Source organism: Podarcis melisellensis, assembly GCF_964234715.1.
Source record: "Podarcis melisellensis genome assembly, chromosome: 9".
NCBI lineage: Eukaryota > Metazoa > Chordata > Lepidosauria > Squamata > Lacertidae > Podarcis > Podarcis melisellensis.
The window spans coordinates 74,010,687-74,028,054 of NC_138541.1; the positions used below are offsets into that span (position 1 = coordinate 74,010,687).

The following is a 17,368-nucleotide window of genomic DNA, read 5'->3' on the forward strand; positions in this document are numbered from 1 at the left end:
TGCAGGGGAATGGGATGGCTACACCTCTCCTGTGCTGATTTACTCACTGGCAGGGAGTAGCAGGATTCTTCCCCTTTGCCTCCTCTTCCTGCTGCTCAGCTGTGTGAATGGATAGATTAATGTGCATATATGCATACATGTGCATATGTACGTATCCACATTCTGGAAAGAAGGCCTAGAAGTAAAAATGGTTGGGGTGGAGTGGTTGGGGTCCATCAGGCTGAAAGTTTACAGTTCTGTGGGGGCGCTTTGAGACAAACTAGTCTTATCTTGGATCCACCCCCATTGGATTTAGTGGGACTTATTACTGCATGATATAGGGTTATTGCGACATTAGCCCACGCTAGAAATTGTGACAGCAGGCACCCCTTCTAGACCAAGGTTAGACGCTTTTCAAGTACTTGTACACCTGTAGTGCTTTTGTCTCCACACCTTTGCAAGGAAGGAAAGGAAACCAGAACAACTTGGTCCAGCTCATGTGACCTCCTTGGCCTACCAAGAGCCAGTGTGGTATAGTGGTTAAAAGCGGTAGTTTCGTATCTGGTGAACCGGGTTCGCGTCTCCGCTCCTCCACATGCAGCTGCTGGGTGACCTTGGGCCAGTCACACTTCTCTGAAGTCTCTCAGCCCCACTCTCCTCACAGAGTGTTTGTTGTGGGGGAGGAAGGGAAAGGAGAATGTTAGCCGCTTGGAGACTCCTTAGGGTAGTGATAAAGCGGGATATCAAATCCAAACTCTTCTTCTTCTTCTACCTACAAGCCCACCTTTGTCACAGACACACACACCCCACCAGGTCCAGGGGCTACTAGCCACCCCTGTTCATTTCTGTGAACAGAATACAAAGCACCCTAAATGAGTCCTTACAAACCAATTCTCTCCTCCTTATCCTTACTCTCCACTCCCAATAATAATGATGGGGTTTTACTAAAGATTAAAGATGTGCAACTTAGGGTAACAAAGCTTGCGTATCAGTTTGCGGGAAAATCACTGTGCAGAATTCCAGATTATATTTACTGTAGTTAGCAAGGTCAAACTCAGTAAAGATAAGTTTTATAAAAGTAAAATAAATTGCTTAGAGCAATTATCTGAAATGTACCATGAAGTTGTTTGAACATTATTAAGCTGCTTTGGGCAAGCTCTTCCCTCTCACCCCAAGAACAGAGGCCAAAAATCTATATTTAGGTACCCTGCCTAGATTTCAAATGCTCTGGATCTCCCAAAACTCCCTTATATCCAAATATGGGCTTCAGAGCAAGTGTTCATGTTCCTTAAGTTAAAAAAAGGAAAATGGGAAAAAACCCACCCTTGAAGATTGCTGACATGAAAGGTATCTGAAATCCATATTTATGCAACAAAATGTAAAAAGCAAAAATGTCGAAGACAGCTTTGTTATAGGTGATTGGCTGCAAACAAGATAAAATCCTTAATACTTGGTCAAAGGTAAAGCATAGTTTATTAAACCATCATTTAATTAAACAAACAAACCACACTTAAACTACAAGTTGACACACAGAAGGGTCAAACAAGTAAGTCATGGAAAGAGAGTTTGGCTTGTTTCTCCCTTGCCTTTCTTATACTCCCACCATCCCTGATAACTCAGAGTCTTTGCAGTACTATCATACGATATACAGTGGTACCTCAGTTTACAAACTTAATCTGTTCTGGAAGTCCGTTCTTAAACCGAAACCATACTTAAACCAAGGCGCGCTTTCCCTAATGAGGCCTCCTGCCGCTGGTGCCCTTCCACTGTTCAGATTCTGTTCTTAGACCGAGGTAAAGTTCACAAACTGGGACACTACTTCCGGTTTTGTGGAGTTCGTAAACCAAATTGTTTGTAAACAGGACTGTTCCTAAACTGAGGTACCACTATATAATGTACTATACATAATGGTGGGACGCGGGTGGTGCTGTGGTTTAAACCACTGAGCCTCTTGGGCTTGCCAATCGGAAGGTTGGCAGTTCGAATGTGTGTGATGGGTTGAGTTCCCGTTGCTCTGTCCCAGCTCCTGCCAACCTAGCAGTTCGAAAGCACACCAGTGCAAGTAGATAAATCGGTACCACTGTGGCAGGAAGGTAAACAGTGTTTCCGTGCGCTGCTCTGGCTTCAGTCATGGTGTTCTGTTGTGCCAGAAGTGGTTTAGTCCCACTGGCCACATGACCCGGAAAGCTGTCTGTGGACAAACACTGGCTCCCTTGACCAGAAAGCGAGATGAGCACCGTACCCCATAGCCGCCTTTCACTGGACTTAACCGTCCAGGGGTCCTTTACCTTTACCTTTACCTACCTACTATAATACTGGTGTTGCTTCACCCCTTCCTGTTGGTTGACTTTAGGTGAATCTTCTTGGAGTCCTTTGTCTCCTCTCATCAGCATTTCCTCCATTAAAGGATCACCCAAAGTTCCCAGCCGTATAGAGTTTCTCAACCCTTCCCTTCCATCACTGTGCTATGCTTCATTCTCCTAGTTACCAGTCACATTCATAGTGCCATCATTCCCCCCTTTGGGTGATACTGCTGGTACCAAGACTGGACCCTTCATCTCCAATGAAGATGTGCTGTGTGGCTGTATCTTAGTTGGAAGCACATTCCAAACTGCTGCAAATGCTCTGGAAAGGTTGGAGAAGAGGAATTCATGTTCTTTCCAGGCAAAATTCCACACCTCAGAGCCTGGCCGTGGTCTCCTGAGTTAAAGAGATGAAAGGGTGACACTACAGTCTCTCTGCCACCTTTTCTGTAGTTTTGGAAGGGCAAACAGAGGCCCCAGAATACAGAACAAGGAGAGCCACAACCACACATGGGCAGCACCAACCTCCTGTACATAGAGTACGGCACAAGGTGGGGAAGCAGCAGATAGAGGCTGAAGCCGACCAGGGCTAGCATAGCAAGTCAGAACAGTCACAGGCAGAATGTGGGATAGCTCTCTTTCCGCAGACCAGTAATAGGTGCCAGTAGCACAGTCACCTAGCAGGGTGAAAGAGCTTGCATTTCACATGAAGCTCCTGCAGCCAATCGGAAGCAGCGGAAGCCCCGTCGGAAGTTCGGCTTCCATCAGAATGTTTGAAAACCAGAACAGTCACGTTCGGTTTTCAATCATTCGGGAGCTGGAACGTTCAACTCCCAATGCATTTGGGAGTAGAGGTACGGCTGTACTTTTGGATTCAGTGGCAAAAGTAACACTTTTTTAAACAGCAGTTACTTTTATTAGTACTTTTATTAACAGCAGGCCTCAATACAGAATAAAAACCGGCGAAACAGTCTTTAAGCGGAATGATCTAGCATAAGCAAAATAAAATACTTCTGTTATCCAGAACTCCAGGGACCGCTGACAGAGAGGCTCCAGCTGGCCAATATGCCATGCCCATCCAGTGAAGGGCTATGTTGAAGCTCGAAGGTCAGGCCCCATCAGGGAGATTTATATAGCCTCAGTGGCTACATGCTGGCTGGCCTGATCTCTAAATTCCTCCCACCTGTTAAGCTAGGCAAGATACAGGGGCCAGCAGAGTTAATTAATCCTGCAGCTGCACTCCTCCAGCAGGCATTCTGACTTCAGCTGGCCCAAGAGTGGATCTTTCCACATCCTGCTGATACCTATCCCTGCAACACACAGCGATTCAAGACAACAAAGCAAACAAAAAAAACCCTTTACAGTCCCCTTTGGAACATGCCAATATGCAGGGAGGAAAAATCGTGCAAACCAGTTAACCTACAGTATTTCCTCAAAATACAGGATGCTTTTGCAATACTTTCCCCTACTGTAGCACAGTACAATTTGATTCTGTGAACTGCCCTGAGACCCCTGGGTATAGGGCAGTATATAAATTCAATTAATAACGATAATACAATTTCCTTGCAGTGGCCAATGGTGCAACACTGTCATCTGGCACCAGGTACTTTTGAGGATAAAACCCCAGATAGTTTTCTTAATCAGCTCTCAGAACAGTGCGCTTCCAAAGTCTCTGCAACTGTGTGAAAGCTCAAGCGTGCTCCAATGGCTTGGAGATTGTCTTAGCATTATGTGTGAACCTAATTCTGGCTTAGTCTGAATGCCTGAGCTTGCAGGCGCCCAGAGGCTGCAGCCGCTTAGCTCTTTTAGTCTTCTTGTTGCTGTGTTGCTGTGAACTAATCCATGGTTACCTTAGTGGGTTGTCAGAACCCACATGGGTGGTTTTATCTCCTCAAGACAAACTATGAGCAGTAAACCATAGGGCAAGCCTACGTTATAGCTCGTGGCTTGTCTGGAGTGGGGCAAACTACAAGCCCAGGTTCAGGCAATAAACTAAGCCAAACAGTTTGCAGGCGCAGCAGTGCCAGAAGAGAAGCAAAACGGCTACGGTCACCTCGCTATCTGGATAGGTGTTTTATTTAATGTGTTAATAAAAGATTATTGCAGTGGAGTGGGAAAAAGAAAGTGCAATATTTGTTTGGGCCAACAAGGGAGGGAACAAACCAACCAGCCAACACTGAAGCTATATCACTTAACCATAGTTAGCTTTTAAAATAAAATGTAATTTATACATGAGAGAACAGAGTGCAAAAGAGTGTTACTGAATCATCTTATATGAACTTAACTTGCATTTTTGTGGAATGAACCATAAATAAACTTGTCCCAAAAACTTGGGGAAGCCATTACCTCTTCCTCAATACTTGCTTTCTGCTTTGGAAAGAACAACTTCACAGGGTGGCTTCAGCATTTTTATCACATTCATCTCAAAAATCTTTTGTATATTGAGCATGCTTTATAAGGCTTAGAAAGTACAGGACTTTATTTAGGAGTTTATTATGGTGGCATGGATTTGCCTGTGAGGTTCTCCTAGGATCGCTGACAAGTGTTTCGTATCTGTGAAGTAGAATCTGGGACAGATTTTTCCCAGAGAATGTTGCGTCCACAAAAAATTTGGTTGAATTTGTATAGAATTAGGATGCAGATGTGGTGTGGACAGCATCAGCCTCTGTTCACTTGCATTTATTATGTCATCATTTTGTCCAGTCATGGTCCTTCTGAGTTTTCGCTGTGGTTCTTTCTTTTCTCACAAGACTGTGGAGCAGCAGGGCTTTCCTGGGCTACCCTTAGTACTGCTTTTCCATCTTTTTAAAGAAGCATGGCTTCAGCTTGTACCCTATTACCTTTCTGGAGGGTGTCATGTTATCATCCCATTTTATAAATCAATTTGTTTAATTAGTACAGTGGTACCTCGCAAGACGAAATTAATTCGTTCTGCGAGTTTCTTCGTCTTGTGGATTTTTCGTCTTGCGAAGCACGGATGCACCCTGGTATTAGCGGTTTTAAGAAAAAGGAAACAAACTCGCAAGACATGTCGTCTTGTGAAGCAAGCCCATAGGGAAAATCGTCTTGCGAAGCAACTAAAAAAATGAAAAACTCTTTCGTCTTGCGAGTTTTTCGTCTTCCGAGGCATTCGTCTTGCGAGGTACCACTGTATTTTAAATCAGGGGTCAGCAACCTTTTTCAGCCATGGGCCGGTCCACCGTCCCTCAGGCCATGTGGTGGGCCGGACTATATTTTTTGGGGGAAATGAACAAATTTCTATGCTTCACAAACAACCCAGAGATGAATTTTAAACAAAAGCACACATTCTGCTCATGTAAAAACACCGGGCAGGCCCCACAAATAACCCAGAGATGCATTTTAAATAAAAGGACAGATTCTACTCATGTAAAAACATGCTGATTCCTGAACCGTCTGTGGGCCAGATTGAGAAGGCGATTCGGCCGGATCCGGCCCCCGGGCCTTACGTTGCCCACTCCTGCTTTAAACCAACTTTTCAGTTAACACTATGATTAAAAAACCACACACAAAAAACACAACCCTGCTGTTGTTTTGGTTGCTGCCATTTTAGTAACTCCCCCTTCCCATATTAAAGTGCTTCTAATCTAAAACAGATATAAAAAAGTCACAGAATTGTAGAATTGGAACAGACCCCAAGAGTCATCTAGTCTAACCCCCACCCCCGGAATTCAGGAATCTCAACTAAAGCATCCATGACAGATGACCATCCAATCTCTGCTTAGAAACCTCAAATGAAGGAGAATCCACAACCTCTGAAGGGAGTCTGTTTCACCGTCAAATGGCTCTTAACCACCAGAAAGTTCTTTGTGATGTTGAGTCGGAATCTCATTTCCTTGTAACTTGAAGCCATTAATTTGAGTCTTACCACCCAGAGCAGGAGAAAACAAGCTTGCTCCATCCTTCATGGGACAGGGCCTTGAGATACTTGAAGAAGGCTATCATATCTCCTCTGTGTCTCCTTTATTCCAGGCTTACTATCCACTCTTCATGGAAATGCCCGTTTTCTTGCTCCTGCTGCTGACTTGGCTTGCTCTCCTCACCCTGTCTTCTCTTTAACCCCTCTTCCACCTCCTCTCCAGTTCGAAATGAGCACCTGCAGTTATTGTTCCCACCTCTTCTTCTTCAAAGCCTATTAGGGGAGGTGAGCAGCAGAATGGGGCAGCAGTAATACATGCCTGTGGGCCATTTGGAACAGGAGTTTCAACATCTTACCTTGTGCTCTGACCAGCTGACTTGTCCACTTACAACTCCATCCACATCCAGCACAGTAGCAACACCTCAGTGCCATTGAAATTCTGGGCACCCAGGGATCTCCACGTGGTCGCCATTGGACTCACATTGGACACAAAATGCGCATGGCACCCAGGGAATTTTGAACACCGTGCGAGTGAGTGAGAAGGAGAAGTGTGGCTATGCAGAGCAATCGTATTCAGACCGAAGTCTCACTGAGTTCAATGGAACTTACTCCCAAGTAAATATGCTTTGATCTGCAGTAGCCTTAGCAATCCAATTAGCAGTCTGGATACAGGTAGTTTAACAAGAGATTTAAAAGAAACAAAAACAACCCAAGAGAACTTCTGCACCTTTCATAGTTACTTCAGAGGAAATTTCTGCAGATTCTGTTTGTCCTGCAGGCTACGTACATCTGCTGAAATTCTCTCTTCTACACAGCTATTAAAGGTACAGGAGCCCTATCCTCTATCTCTTTTTTCCCCATCTGGTCACTCCATTTAAATTCTTTTTTGAAGAAACGTATTGGGCTGCAAAATGCCTTTGTGTTTTCAAGTTGTGAGTCGAGGACCCGCAACCTGCGTAGGGGTAAATAAGACACAAGGACACATGTATTTTAGGTTAATGGGCTAAAGAAGGCCGCAACTTTATTGGTTACAGCATGTGAGTGGTACTGGCTTAGGCATTGGATCAAACAACCTATATATGACCCTACCCCACGCAGCAGGGGGTCATTTGAAGGTTAACAACCAGTGGGAGGAGCTTGTTGATGCAAATACAACTGGAAGCTCCCCCATGACGTCACTGGGGTCGTGCCATGGCCCTAGCCACCAGCAGGGCATCGGACAGGATCCACGACCACCGGATTCCTTTAACGGAATACCCAACAAGGGGATGGGTAGGTGATGGCCACACCCCGCCCACCAACACACGACACATATTCCAATGCCTAACCGCCAGTACCAGAAAAGTTGTGACGATTTGCTACGAGGTAGGCGAAAAACCAAGAGGCTGGTGCCAATTTGCCAAATGGATAAAAAATCCTACCAGGCCCCCTGGGCAACCAGGGCAACCAACCAAAGTCCATAGCAAGGTCAAGAGCATAAATATGACCTAAAGGGAGGGCGGGCAGGTGATCCGATGACTCCGGGAAGCAAAATGAGGTGCAGGGCTGCCGCGGCCGCTTGAATGCAACTAGACCTGCCCCCAAGCCAAGCCTATTGGCTGGCCTGACAGGCACAGTACGGCAGCCGGGAAAAATGATGCAGGGGCCGAATACACCCCCCTGCTGATACGGGAACGGCTCCCGCTCACAACACCTCCCCTCTGGGAGGAGGAGAGGCTTTGTCAGAATTGGAGGCTACAAAGCAAATGTGGTAGTTTTCTTCAGCTGGTCAAAGTAAATGCAAGAGCTGTAAGACTTGCTCCCACTATGTAACGCTCTGAAAGAGGTTTCTAACTGCATTCATACAAGAGACCAGGCCCTGCAAATCCCGTTGATGTGCCAAATACTATCCTCTTAAGCCCCAACTTTACTCCTTCACACACTTGCAGCTTCTGTTGCAAGGTGTCACCAGACTGTGACTCTACTTAAGAAGTGGTACCTTACAATCATGATGACAACGGCACTGGATTCATATCACCTTTTAAATCTTACATACATTACATGAACACCCAGCATTATGCCTGCAAGCAATAACTTAAGTAGCCTGGTTCATTCATGCATGTACATCACTTGAATTCTGTTTAATTGCTTGCTAAACACTCAGTGACTGTCAGCTGAATGCGTAAGCAGCTCCCATTGAAAAGCATTGTGAAAGGGAACGTGAGGGGATATAAAAGTTCAAATTGTGTAATGGCTGTGGCAGCTCATTAAATAGATAGAATCATCTATTTGTAGAGTTGGAAGGGACCCTGTAGGTTATCTAGTCCAACCCCCTGCAAGTCATCACTTTATACTGCAGTATACTCATCCACTCCTCCCCACCTAGCAGTTCGAAAGCACGTCGAAGTGCAAGTAGATAAATAGGTACCACTCCGGCGGGAAGGTAAATGGTGTTCCCGTGCGCTGCTCTGGTTCGCCAGAAGTGGTTTAGTCCTGCTGGCCACATGACCTGGAAGCTGTAGGCTGGCTCCCTCGGCCAATAAAGCGAGATGAGCGCCGCAAGCCCAGAGTCAGCCGTGACTGGACCTAATGGTCAGGGGTCCCTTTACCTTTACCTTTATACTCATCCAGTGATGATCATGTGAACCAGCTGCATATGTTGTCGAATAATATGAGTGAGGTGACCAGTACGTCCCTGCTTGTTTTTCATACTTTGAAAATATAAACTGTTTTAAACCTTTATTAATATTTATTTTTTTCTCTTTCTTAATTATGTTAGTGTTTAAATGGATCTTTGTATTTGCTTCTTCTGGCTGAAAGTTGGTGTAAAATGTTTAAATGAGTACAGGAAATGTGTACAACGTATTGGGCTAAAACCTATAAAAAAATATGTTACTTGGTCATTGAAACATTCCTCTTCTCCCAGGCCTTCGGCTGATTAAATAATATATGGCCTTTTATTGACACAGTGACCAGGCCAAGGTTGGAAAATGCATGCTGGAAAGACTTTGTGCGTATGTGTGTGTTTTATTTATTGAAATCCAGTTCATGTTTACAAGTACCCCTAACCAGCAAAATGCTGTCACTAAATTCACCCGAATACAATCTCATACTTGATACAGCTTGCCTTTTAGGAGAAAAAAACATCAAATAAAGCTGCCAACATGTTACATAGGTTCAAGTTGAAATTTCAAATCATCATATAATAAAAAAGATTTCCAACTCAACATCCCATTTTGCTCATAGTATTTATTACAAATAATAATTGGATGTAAAACCTATATGATTAGAAATGTTATTTATACTGTGAAGTAACACTACTGAGTTAATTGGGATTTACTCCCACGTAAGTGGATAGAGGATGTTGCTCTTCTTTTCTTGCTTTGCATTTTGGAGTTTAAACTCCACAGGTCAGGGATCTGTCATGTTGTGCAACTCTGTGCATAGCTTCTTAGAAGTAGTTGTCATTGAATTGAGTGAGGCTCACAGATTTCAGTGAGAAATATTGGTATGCTCTTCATTCCACTGAAACCAATGAGACTTTGAGAGAGGTGTGGCTAACCTTCAGCTCACCAAATATTGCTAAGCAAAGGCTTCCATAATTGAGCATACTGGCTGGAGTTCATGGGAGTCAGCCATGTCCTTAGCCATGGTTCCACAACCTCCTTGACTGTAACCCCTTACCAGGTCCAGGAGCTACCAGCCATCCCTGATGGTTAACACTGTCCCATTGGGTGGTGTCACGCAGCGAAAATGGCAACCTGAGAACTGTGTGAGTTCCCCAGCACAGACAAACTGCTTCCCGTTATGCTTGTTTTTAAGCTGCAAGAAATCCAAAAGTATATAGTTACTATCAATTTAATTGGGAAGTGGAGCGGGCAAATGCCACAGTATCCAGTTCCAACTTCTTACAGTTGTTACTTGCGTTATAGGAATATCATTGCCTGCCCCTCCCCCGCCTTGCATTCCAATCTCACAAACAGCTATAGAGTATTTGACTTTAAAAAAATGATTTTCTTGTTTTGCACTTGTATAGTCAAAAGCGTAACGATAATCCTATTAAAGATCTTGTGTCATGGAGGAGGGGGCTCGGCTCAGCGTGTGCTGGGCTGGAAGCTTGCTGCCATTGGCTGGATGCGAAACAGAATAGGAGGGGCTTTGGGAGGGGGCAGGATTTATTACTTGTTATAGTTAGAGCAGGGATTTCTTCTGTGGGAAATGCCCAGTGGTTGCGGCTGCTGATGATCTCACATCGACAGCAGTGCAGTGCTGAGTGAAGAAGGGTGACCCAGGAATTGAGGACTGAGAAAAATACAGCAAGCAGATGAAGAGAGGGAGCAGAGGAGGAGAAGCGTTTGCCAGAGCAGCAAAGGGAAGGCAGGAGCTGAGAGAGAGAGGACGGCTCATGCCGAATGCCTTCCAGATGCACTGAAACCACCAACGAACCTTTGGGAATGGCTATAAGGACTGCTTGCTGCCTGTAGAGCAAGGGTTGTGGACTGTGTGTGTGTGAGAGAGAGTGTGTGTGTGGCAGGGGGAGAGAACGAGAGAACTTCACAGTATTCTTGATTAAAATGTTAAGTTGTGCATAACAGATTTGGCAAGACAGCCTGAGAAATGTTGCTGCAAGAGACTCTGGCGTGCAAATCACAGCCACTGATGCATATAGGACAGCCTGCTCTGGCATAAGGGTGGAGAATAAAAGAATGGAGGCAATGCAGAGAATATTGGAATAAAGGTCTGCATTGGGTCGTTGGATTTAATAAGGAGGAGGTGGCGCTGAAAGAAGTCAGCCTCACATGAATGGTGGACTTGACACGAGGTGCTGTGCTGAATTCTGAGAGATGCTAGACATTAAATCTGACAACTGTGCAAAGAGAGACCATGGAGAAATCAAGTAGTGAGGATTCCTCAATTCACCGGAGTCCATCTTTGGATAGCAAGGATTCAGACTTTGCTAAACCTTCTACCTCAGGCAGGCAGTTTGGCCGAGGCTTCACTGCCGGAGCTTTCTATGGTACCACAGGATCGAACACACAGAGCCATACCGCAGCTGCAGCTGGGACTGGTGTCAAAAGTGACAAATACAATGCACCCAAAGGCAGCAAATACGTGGTTTTTTATCTGGATCTATCATTTGTTTTCCTTTTAGAATTTAAGAAGTGCAGCATGGCGAGGGGCTGCTTGTGTTGTTTGAAATACATGATGTTCCTTTTCAATTTAATATTTTGGGTGAGTACTGCATTTTTATATTCTTAATTAAGAGCTCCATTTCCCTACTGCATCGTGAGCACAGTATATTTTAAGCTTGAACGTTAAGATTTCCCCCTCCTTTCTGTTACCTGCATGGAATATTTATGGAGCTGAATCCATGTCGTACGCTAGAGGGGAAAATGCAAAATTCTCATATCTTTTGGGTTTCATTTTGACAAGATTTATTTGCAGTAAACTGTGTGTTGAGCAGGCTGTATTAAAGAAAACAGAACCTTTCTCTTAGCCAAATTATTCATACCGACATGGTGGCATCTGTTTTAATATTACCTCAAGCTGCTGTAAGTATTTCTAAGCCGTTGCTATTAATCTGGCTCACTTTCCTAACAGAGGAAAAAAGTGGTGTTTTTTTTAGTATGAATGAGATTTAGTCTCTAACCATCACTTTTTTAAAAACCAAGATTCTTAATATGGTCAGTGAAAATGACAAACAATAAGGACTTTTGAGCTACTGTTACTCACATTGGCAAATTGGAGGGCCTGCTTTTTTGTGGGGCCAAAATTGATTTTCCTTGGTTAGCAAGCCAGGAGGCGTGAGGAATGGCAGCAATGCTTCAGTAAGCAAATTTGAGAACTCCTAGCAGCTACTATGATCTAAATGATGTCATGTGCACTTGGAAAATCAGGCTGTTGATGCCAGTCAGCAAATAATTTTTGTTTAGAACTAATTCACAATTTATGATCTGTCTTGGTTTTCTTGACCAAAACCAAAGTTTATCAGGTTTGAATGATTAGGAAAAGGAATTATGAGCATTCTAATGGTAAACTCGTGCATGTGAGCTTGAGGAACAATTTTTCAAGGCATACAAAAATGGTACCATTGCATTATTAACCTTTTTTGAGTTTTATAGTAAACCAGCATTGTTTGAGTTAAACTAGTTTGTTTCTTGGCAGCTGGTTTTTCTGTGTGATTGACTCAGTTTATCTCTTGAAGGCCAGATGCACTGTGAGAACTGGGCAGGTATTCCTGAATAATTGCATTTCAGTAGTTAATGGATTAGAGGCAGGTGCAGGAATCTTCTTTAAAGAGAACTATCTAAGTAAAATACTTAATCACTTATAAATGCCTTATATCCAACTGCCTTCATTATTTGTGTTTGCTTTACCCCATAAATAGCAGAAATTCACCCTACTCACTTCTAGATTTATTTTATAGGAAAATTTTGAACCTAAAATTCCTGAATCATGTGTGTTTGAAGTTACATTGATAATTCCATGTATTGCTAGGGGGTGTGTGTGATCTTTGTGGACCATTGCATTTTGTTAAATTACAGTCACTATGAGATGAATTGCTTGAAAGGCATCTAAATTAAAATTCAGGTATTTATAGCTATGGTACATTAAATCTATATGCACACAAGCTGGGATGAGGGGCTGAGCTCATGGCTGGTAAAATTGTTTGAAGTTTCCTCTTAAACCACTTTCCCCGTTGAAGAGGGAAAGTGAGTCTTAGTTTAAATTTTACAATCAAAATGTAGAGCAGCCCAGGCCCACAATGAACAGGCCCGGCTGGAGGGAGGTAGCACAGTCCGGCCCAGCGCTTCTCTCCACGGGCATCAGAAGAACTCACCGGCCAAGCACTGTGTGCGTGGGCAGGCGGTCCCACTTGGCTTGGGGGGGCTGCTTTGGTGGCATCGGTGGCTTTCCCACCCCGGGCACTGGCAACCCACGCTATGCTGCTGTGCTTAAGTGGTCAACAGCTCTTATTGAGCTCCCATGAAACTTATGAAAAGTAAGCAGGCTGGCATGCAACAAAACTTGCTTATCTCTGGGGTTGCCTGGTTCATTACTGCTGCAGTGCTTCTGGGCCTTCAGTTTAGCACCCATTCCAGTATGAGTGTAGGCCTTTCCTTTCTCCCACATAAATGGATGACTGTCATTCACTGCAAGGGAAGAGAGTACAGAGCTGTATTCAGGAACAGAGTTGCAGTAGGGGCAAAGCCTGACCGGATGGTCAGTGGCCCAGCATATGGATTGCAGTGGTTCTCCTCTCCCGCCTGAAGGCAGCACGAGGAGTCATAGCATGCTTCTGGCACTCCTTCGTTCCATGGCAAAAAGGTAGGTGTTAGGTTGGAGAGGGGGCAATGCAATTTCATTCGGTCCAAAGACTTGTAGGATTGCTGTGATGAATAGGTTGACACAAGAGCTAGTAAAAATGTGGACTAGAAATGTTGCAAGACCATTTGGCATAGAAGCTCCAGCAGAGAAATGTTATCCACCTTTCACAGCACTCTGATCATTTGATACCTCTCCTAAACTTTTTTGTATACTCTCAGATCCAATGAAAAACTCCTCATGCTTACCTCAAAGTCTATGCACTCCACCACTTCTATAGTGATGCCTTCGATCCTCCACTTCTATCACTTCCAGGTACCCCAAGATCTCTTGCTCCCTCAAACAGCTCTGCAGTTCTTTATGCCTGGAACTGCTTTCCAGAACACCTGCATGGTGGCACCTCTCTCTTGCTTCAAATTCAACCTCAAATTGCACCTTTTCTGTGAAGCTTTGGCACAACACACAATCCCCATGACTTAATGTAACTAAACATAACTTTCTCCCTGGGTTGGTTCAGACCAGGAAGGGAATGGGGAGTGCAGCTGCTGGCTACAAGTGCTTTACTCCCTTGTGCAAAATTCTCATTTCTGCGGAGGCTTCAAAAAGTATTCAGTTTACTGCTAGGACTGAGGGGAGTTGTAGTTCAGTAACATCTGGAGGACCAAAGGCTTTCTCCACCAGGTTTAATTCAATACCAAATATCTTAACCAGAATCCTAGTATTGTATCTTTCTTTCCCTGTGCAAACACCTTTTAGGAGAGCATTGTATCAGAGTGAAAAAACAAACGTAGATGAGATCCCCAGGGAAGTAAATGGGGGCTGGACTAAATTTTGCTGGAGGACTTATCAGGGGTGATGGTGAAGGAACAGGGCAGTTGCCCAGGGCCCCACAATTTGAGGGGTAGGGGAGTCTTGTACAAAACCCTGCCTGCATCCTTATAGTCAGTCATTCTCAGTCTACCTTGTATTTATCTTAGGACTATTGCAAGCAAGTCCCTCCCTACAGAAACACTTGCAGAAGACGGGCCCATCTCCAGGCCCATCTTCACCAGTAGTACACTGGTAGTTCATTCGCCAAGATCCACCGTCATGCTTTTTTTCTGCATGTGCCCAGTTCACTCAGGGCAGCAGGAGGAGGCAGCTGTCAATTTGTTTTAGTAAGAGTGGAAAGGAGACGAGATCCACCTGGGAAGACAACCTAGATCTTCTGAAATTTCAGAATAGAATAGGATAGAGTCTGGTCAGACAGATCTCACAAAACAAGCTCAACAAGAATAAAAGAAAACTCATTTAAACTTTTTACAGGTGGTATCTTTACTAGCCGGAATAATAAAAACAGGTGAAACCAAATGTTAGAGAGGATGTAATGTGATTGGAACATATTACCACATGTGGTGGTCATGTGAGAATGTGTATTCATTCTGGAAAAAAATATCTTCAAGCAATCTCAATAATAATTAAATTTGAACAGCCACTGTGTCCTAAACTTGCTCTTCTTTTGATTTTTGACATAAATCTTCCTATTAGGGTTTCCAGAGAACTCATTCTTCATTTTTTTCCTGTCACCAGATTGTGATCTCAGAACATATAGGCATAGCCAACAGTTGCAGGGAGAAGGTCAGGTGGGTTAAAGCTCAGAATGATCTCAGGGTTGCAAAGAAAGCTACAAAAAAGGGGGGTGTTCTTCGGTGATGTGTTCAAAGCAAGAAGAAGAACAGGAAGTAGTAGGTCCTCTGAGTGCAAAAGACAGAAATGCTATTGGCTGACAAAGAGGAAGTGGAACTGCTCAACGCCTACTTTGCCTCTGTCTTCACCCAAAAGGAAAGCAGTGCCCAACTTGGTGATAACAGAATAAATGATGCAAGGAAAGAACTGCAGCTCAAGAAAGGAAAAGTGATAAAGGAACACCTAGCTACTTCAAACAGATTAAATCTTCAGGGCCCGATGAGCTGCTCCCAACGGTACTAAAGTAGCCTGCGGATGTAATCTTAGAGCCTCTGTCTATAATCTCTGAGAATTCTTGGAGGACAGGTGAGGTCCCTGCAGACTGGAGGTGACCAAATGTTGTCCCCATCTTCAAGAAGGGGAAAGAAGACGACGACACAGGTAACTACTGACCTTGATGTCAGCTTGATGCTGATACTGTAGACGCAGCGTATCTTGAGTCCACCGTGATATTTTTGCAGAGAAGCTGGTAAAATGTGGACTGCACAAGAATGCTGTGAGGTGGATTTGTAGCTGATTGACTGACCAAACCCAATAAATGGTTCCTTGTTATCCTGGAAGAAAGTGACAAGTGAGGTACCACAGGGTTCTGTTATTGTTCAACATCTTTATAAACAACTTGGACAAAGGAATTGAGGGGATGTTTATCAAATTAGCATCAAACTGAAAGAGGTTGATAATGCTGCAGAAGATAAAATTGGGATTCAATGTGACTTTAACAGATTGGAGAGCTGAGCCAAAAGTAACAACGTGAATTTAAACAGGACAAATGAAAGGTTCTGCACTTATTGGGTCATCTGGCTTGCCCGTATGCAAAAAGGATCTAGGGGTCTTAGTAGGCCACAAGCTTAACATGAGTCAACAGTGTGATGCAGCAGTAAAAAAAAAAAAAATGGTTATGCTATTCTAGGTTGCATCAAGTATGGTTTCCAGATCAAGGGAAGTAATAGTCACACACTATTCTGCCTCGGTCAGACTCCACCTGGAGTCCTTTGTCCAGTTCTGGGTGCCACAATTTAAGAAAGAGATTGGCAAGCTGGAGGAGGGTGGCCAAGATGAAGAAGAGTCTTAGGAGGAACAGTTAAGGCAGTTGGGCATCTTTAGCCTGGGGAAGAGAAGACTGAGAGGAGATATGATAACCATCTTCAGATATCTAAGGGGCTGTCACATGGGAGAGGGAGCAAGCTTGTTTTCTCTGCTCTTGAGGGTAGGACTCGAAACAATGGATTCAAGTTACAAGGAAGGAGATTCCGGCTAAACATCAGGAAGAACTTTCTGACATTAAGAGCAGTTCGGCAGTGCAACGGACTCCCTTGGGAGGTGGTGGACTCTCCTTCCTTCAAGGTTTTTAAGCTGAGGTTGGATGGCTTGGATAGCTGTCTGTCAAGAATGCTTTAGTTGAGATTCCTCCATTGCAGGGCGTTGGACTAGATAACACTTGAGGTCCCTTTGAACTCTGCAATTCTGTGATTCTCCTTTCAAAAAACTGTGCCACACCAAGCAACCAACACTCAGAAGCTCTGCCACTACCTGCATGCCTGGTATTGGAGAGGGTAGCCTGAAATATGCGGAGAACATGGCTGTGTGGCAGTTTCACCCTATTTTTGTACTGAAAAATCTTTGAATTTGAGGCAGTAAACTTGGGGAATCTTTTTTTTTTTAAGTACCGCAGAGCTTTAGCATTTTTATGCTGCTCCGTGTGGTTCTTAGCAGTTGTTCTTTGGCCATCTGGTATTGCTTTCTTTAAGAGATTAGAAAAGTCTGAGCTGGGGGATAAGGAAGCTTATGGTATTTAATTGTGTGGTCGTGGTGGTGATTTACACTGTATTCATCTTAAGTGCATAATATGTTTGGCTAAAAAAACCCAAAAAACAAAATCTATTCAACGCTGTTCTGCTTTAATTTGCCTCTAATGAGCAAAACTGCAAACTCTCCAATGCAATACTTCAATAATGAAGTATTGCTTTTAGTTTATATAGATAACAGTGGTAGCCTGACAAAAGGTAATGGATAAACATGTCCTACTTTCAATGTTAGGGCTAGTGGGGTGCAGCAGGTTAACTTTGAGATTAATTCAATGCTTTGGAAAACAGTCCAATTCATAATTTATTTTGTTTTATTTATTTATTTTGAGACAAAAACATCACTTTGGCTGTCACCGTTGGAAGTCATAGCAGTA

At 43.8% G+C, this 17,368-nt stretch overlaps 1 protein-coding gene across 3 annotated transcripts in view; it reads left to right on the forward strand.

The window, feature by feature from the left end:
- Nucleotides 1–17,368, forward strand: part of TSPAN9 (tetraspanin 9) — a 121,646-nt gene that overhangs the window by 27,683 nt on the left and 76,595 nt on the right. For 2 of the 3 annotated variants that reach the window (XM_081925753.1, XM_081925752.1), the window contains exon 2: nucleotides 11,291–11,370. In XM_081925753.1, coding sequence (XP_081781879.1) covers nucleotides 11,308–11,370 — 63 coding nt within the window. In that variant the 5' untranslated portion in view covers nucleotides 11,291–11,307. Of the gene's footprint in view, nucleotides 1–10,344; nucleotides 11,371–17,368 lie in introns of those variants that run through there. The other variant, XM_081925751.1, reaches the window with a different exon arrangement.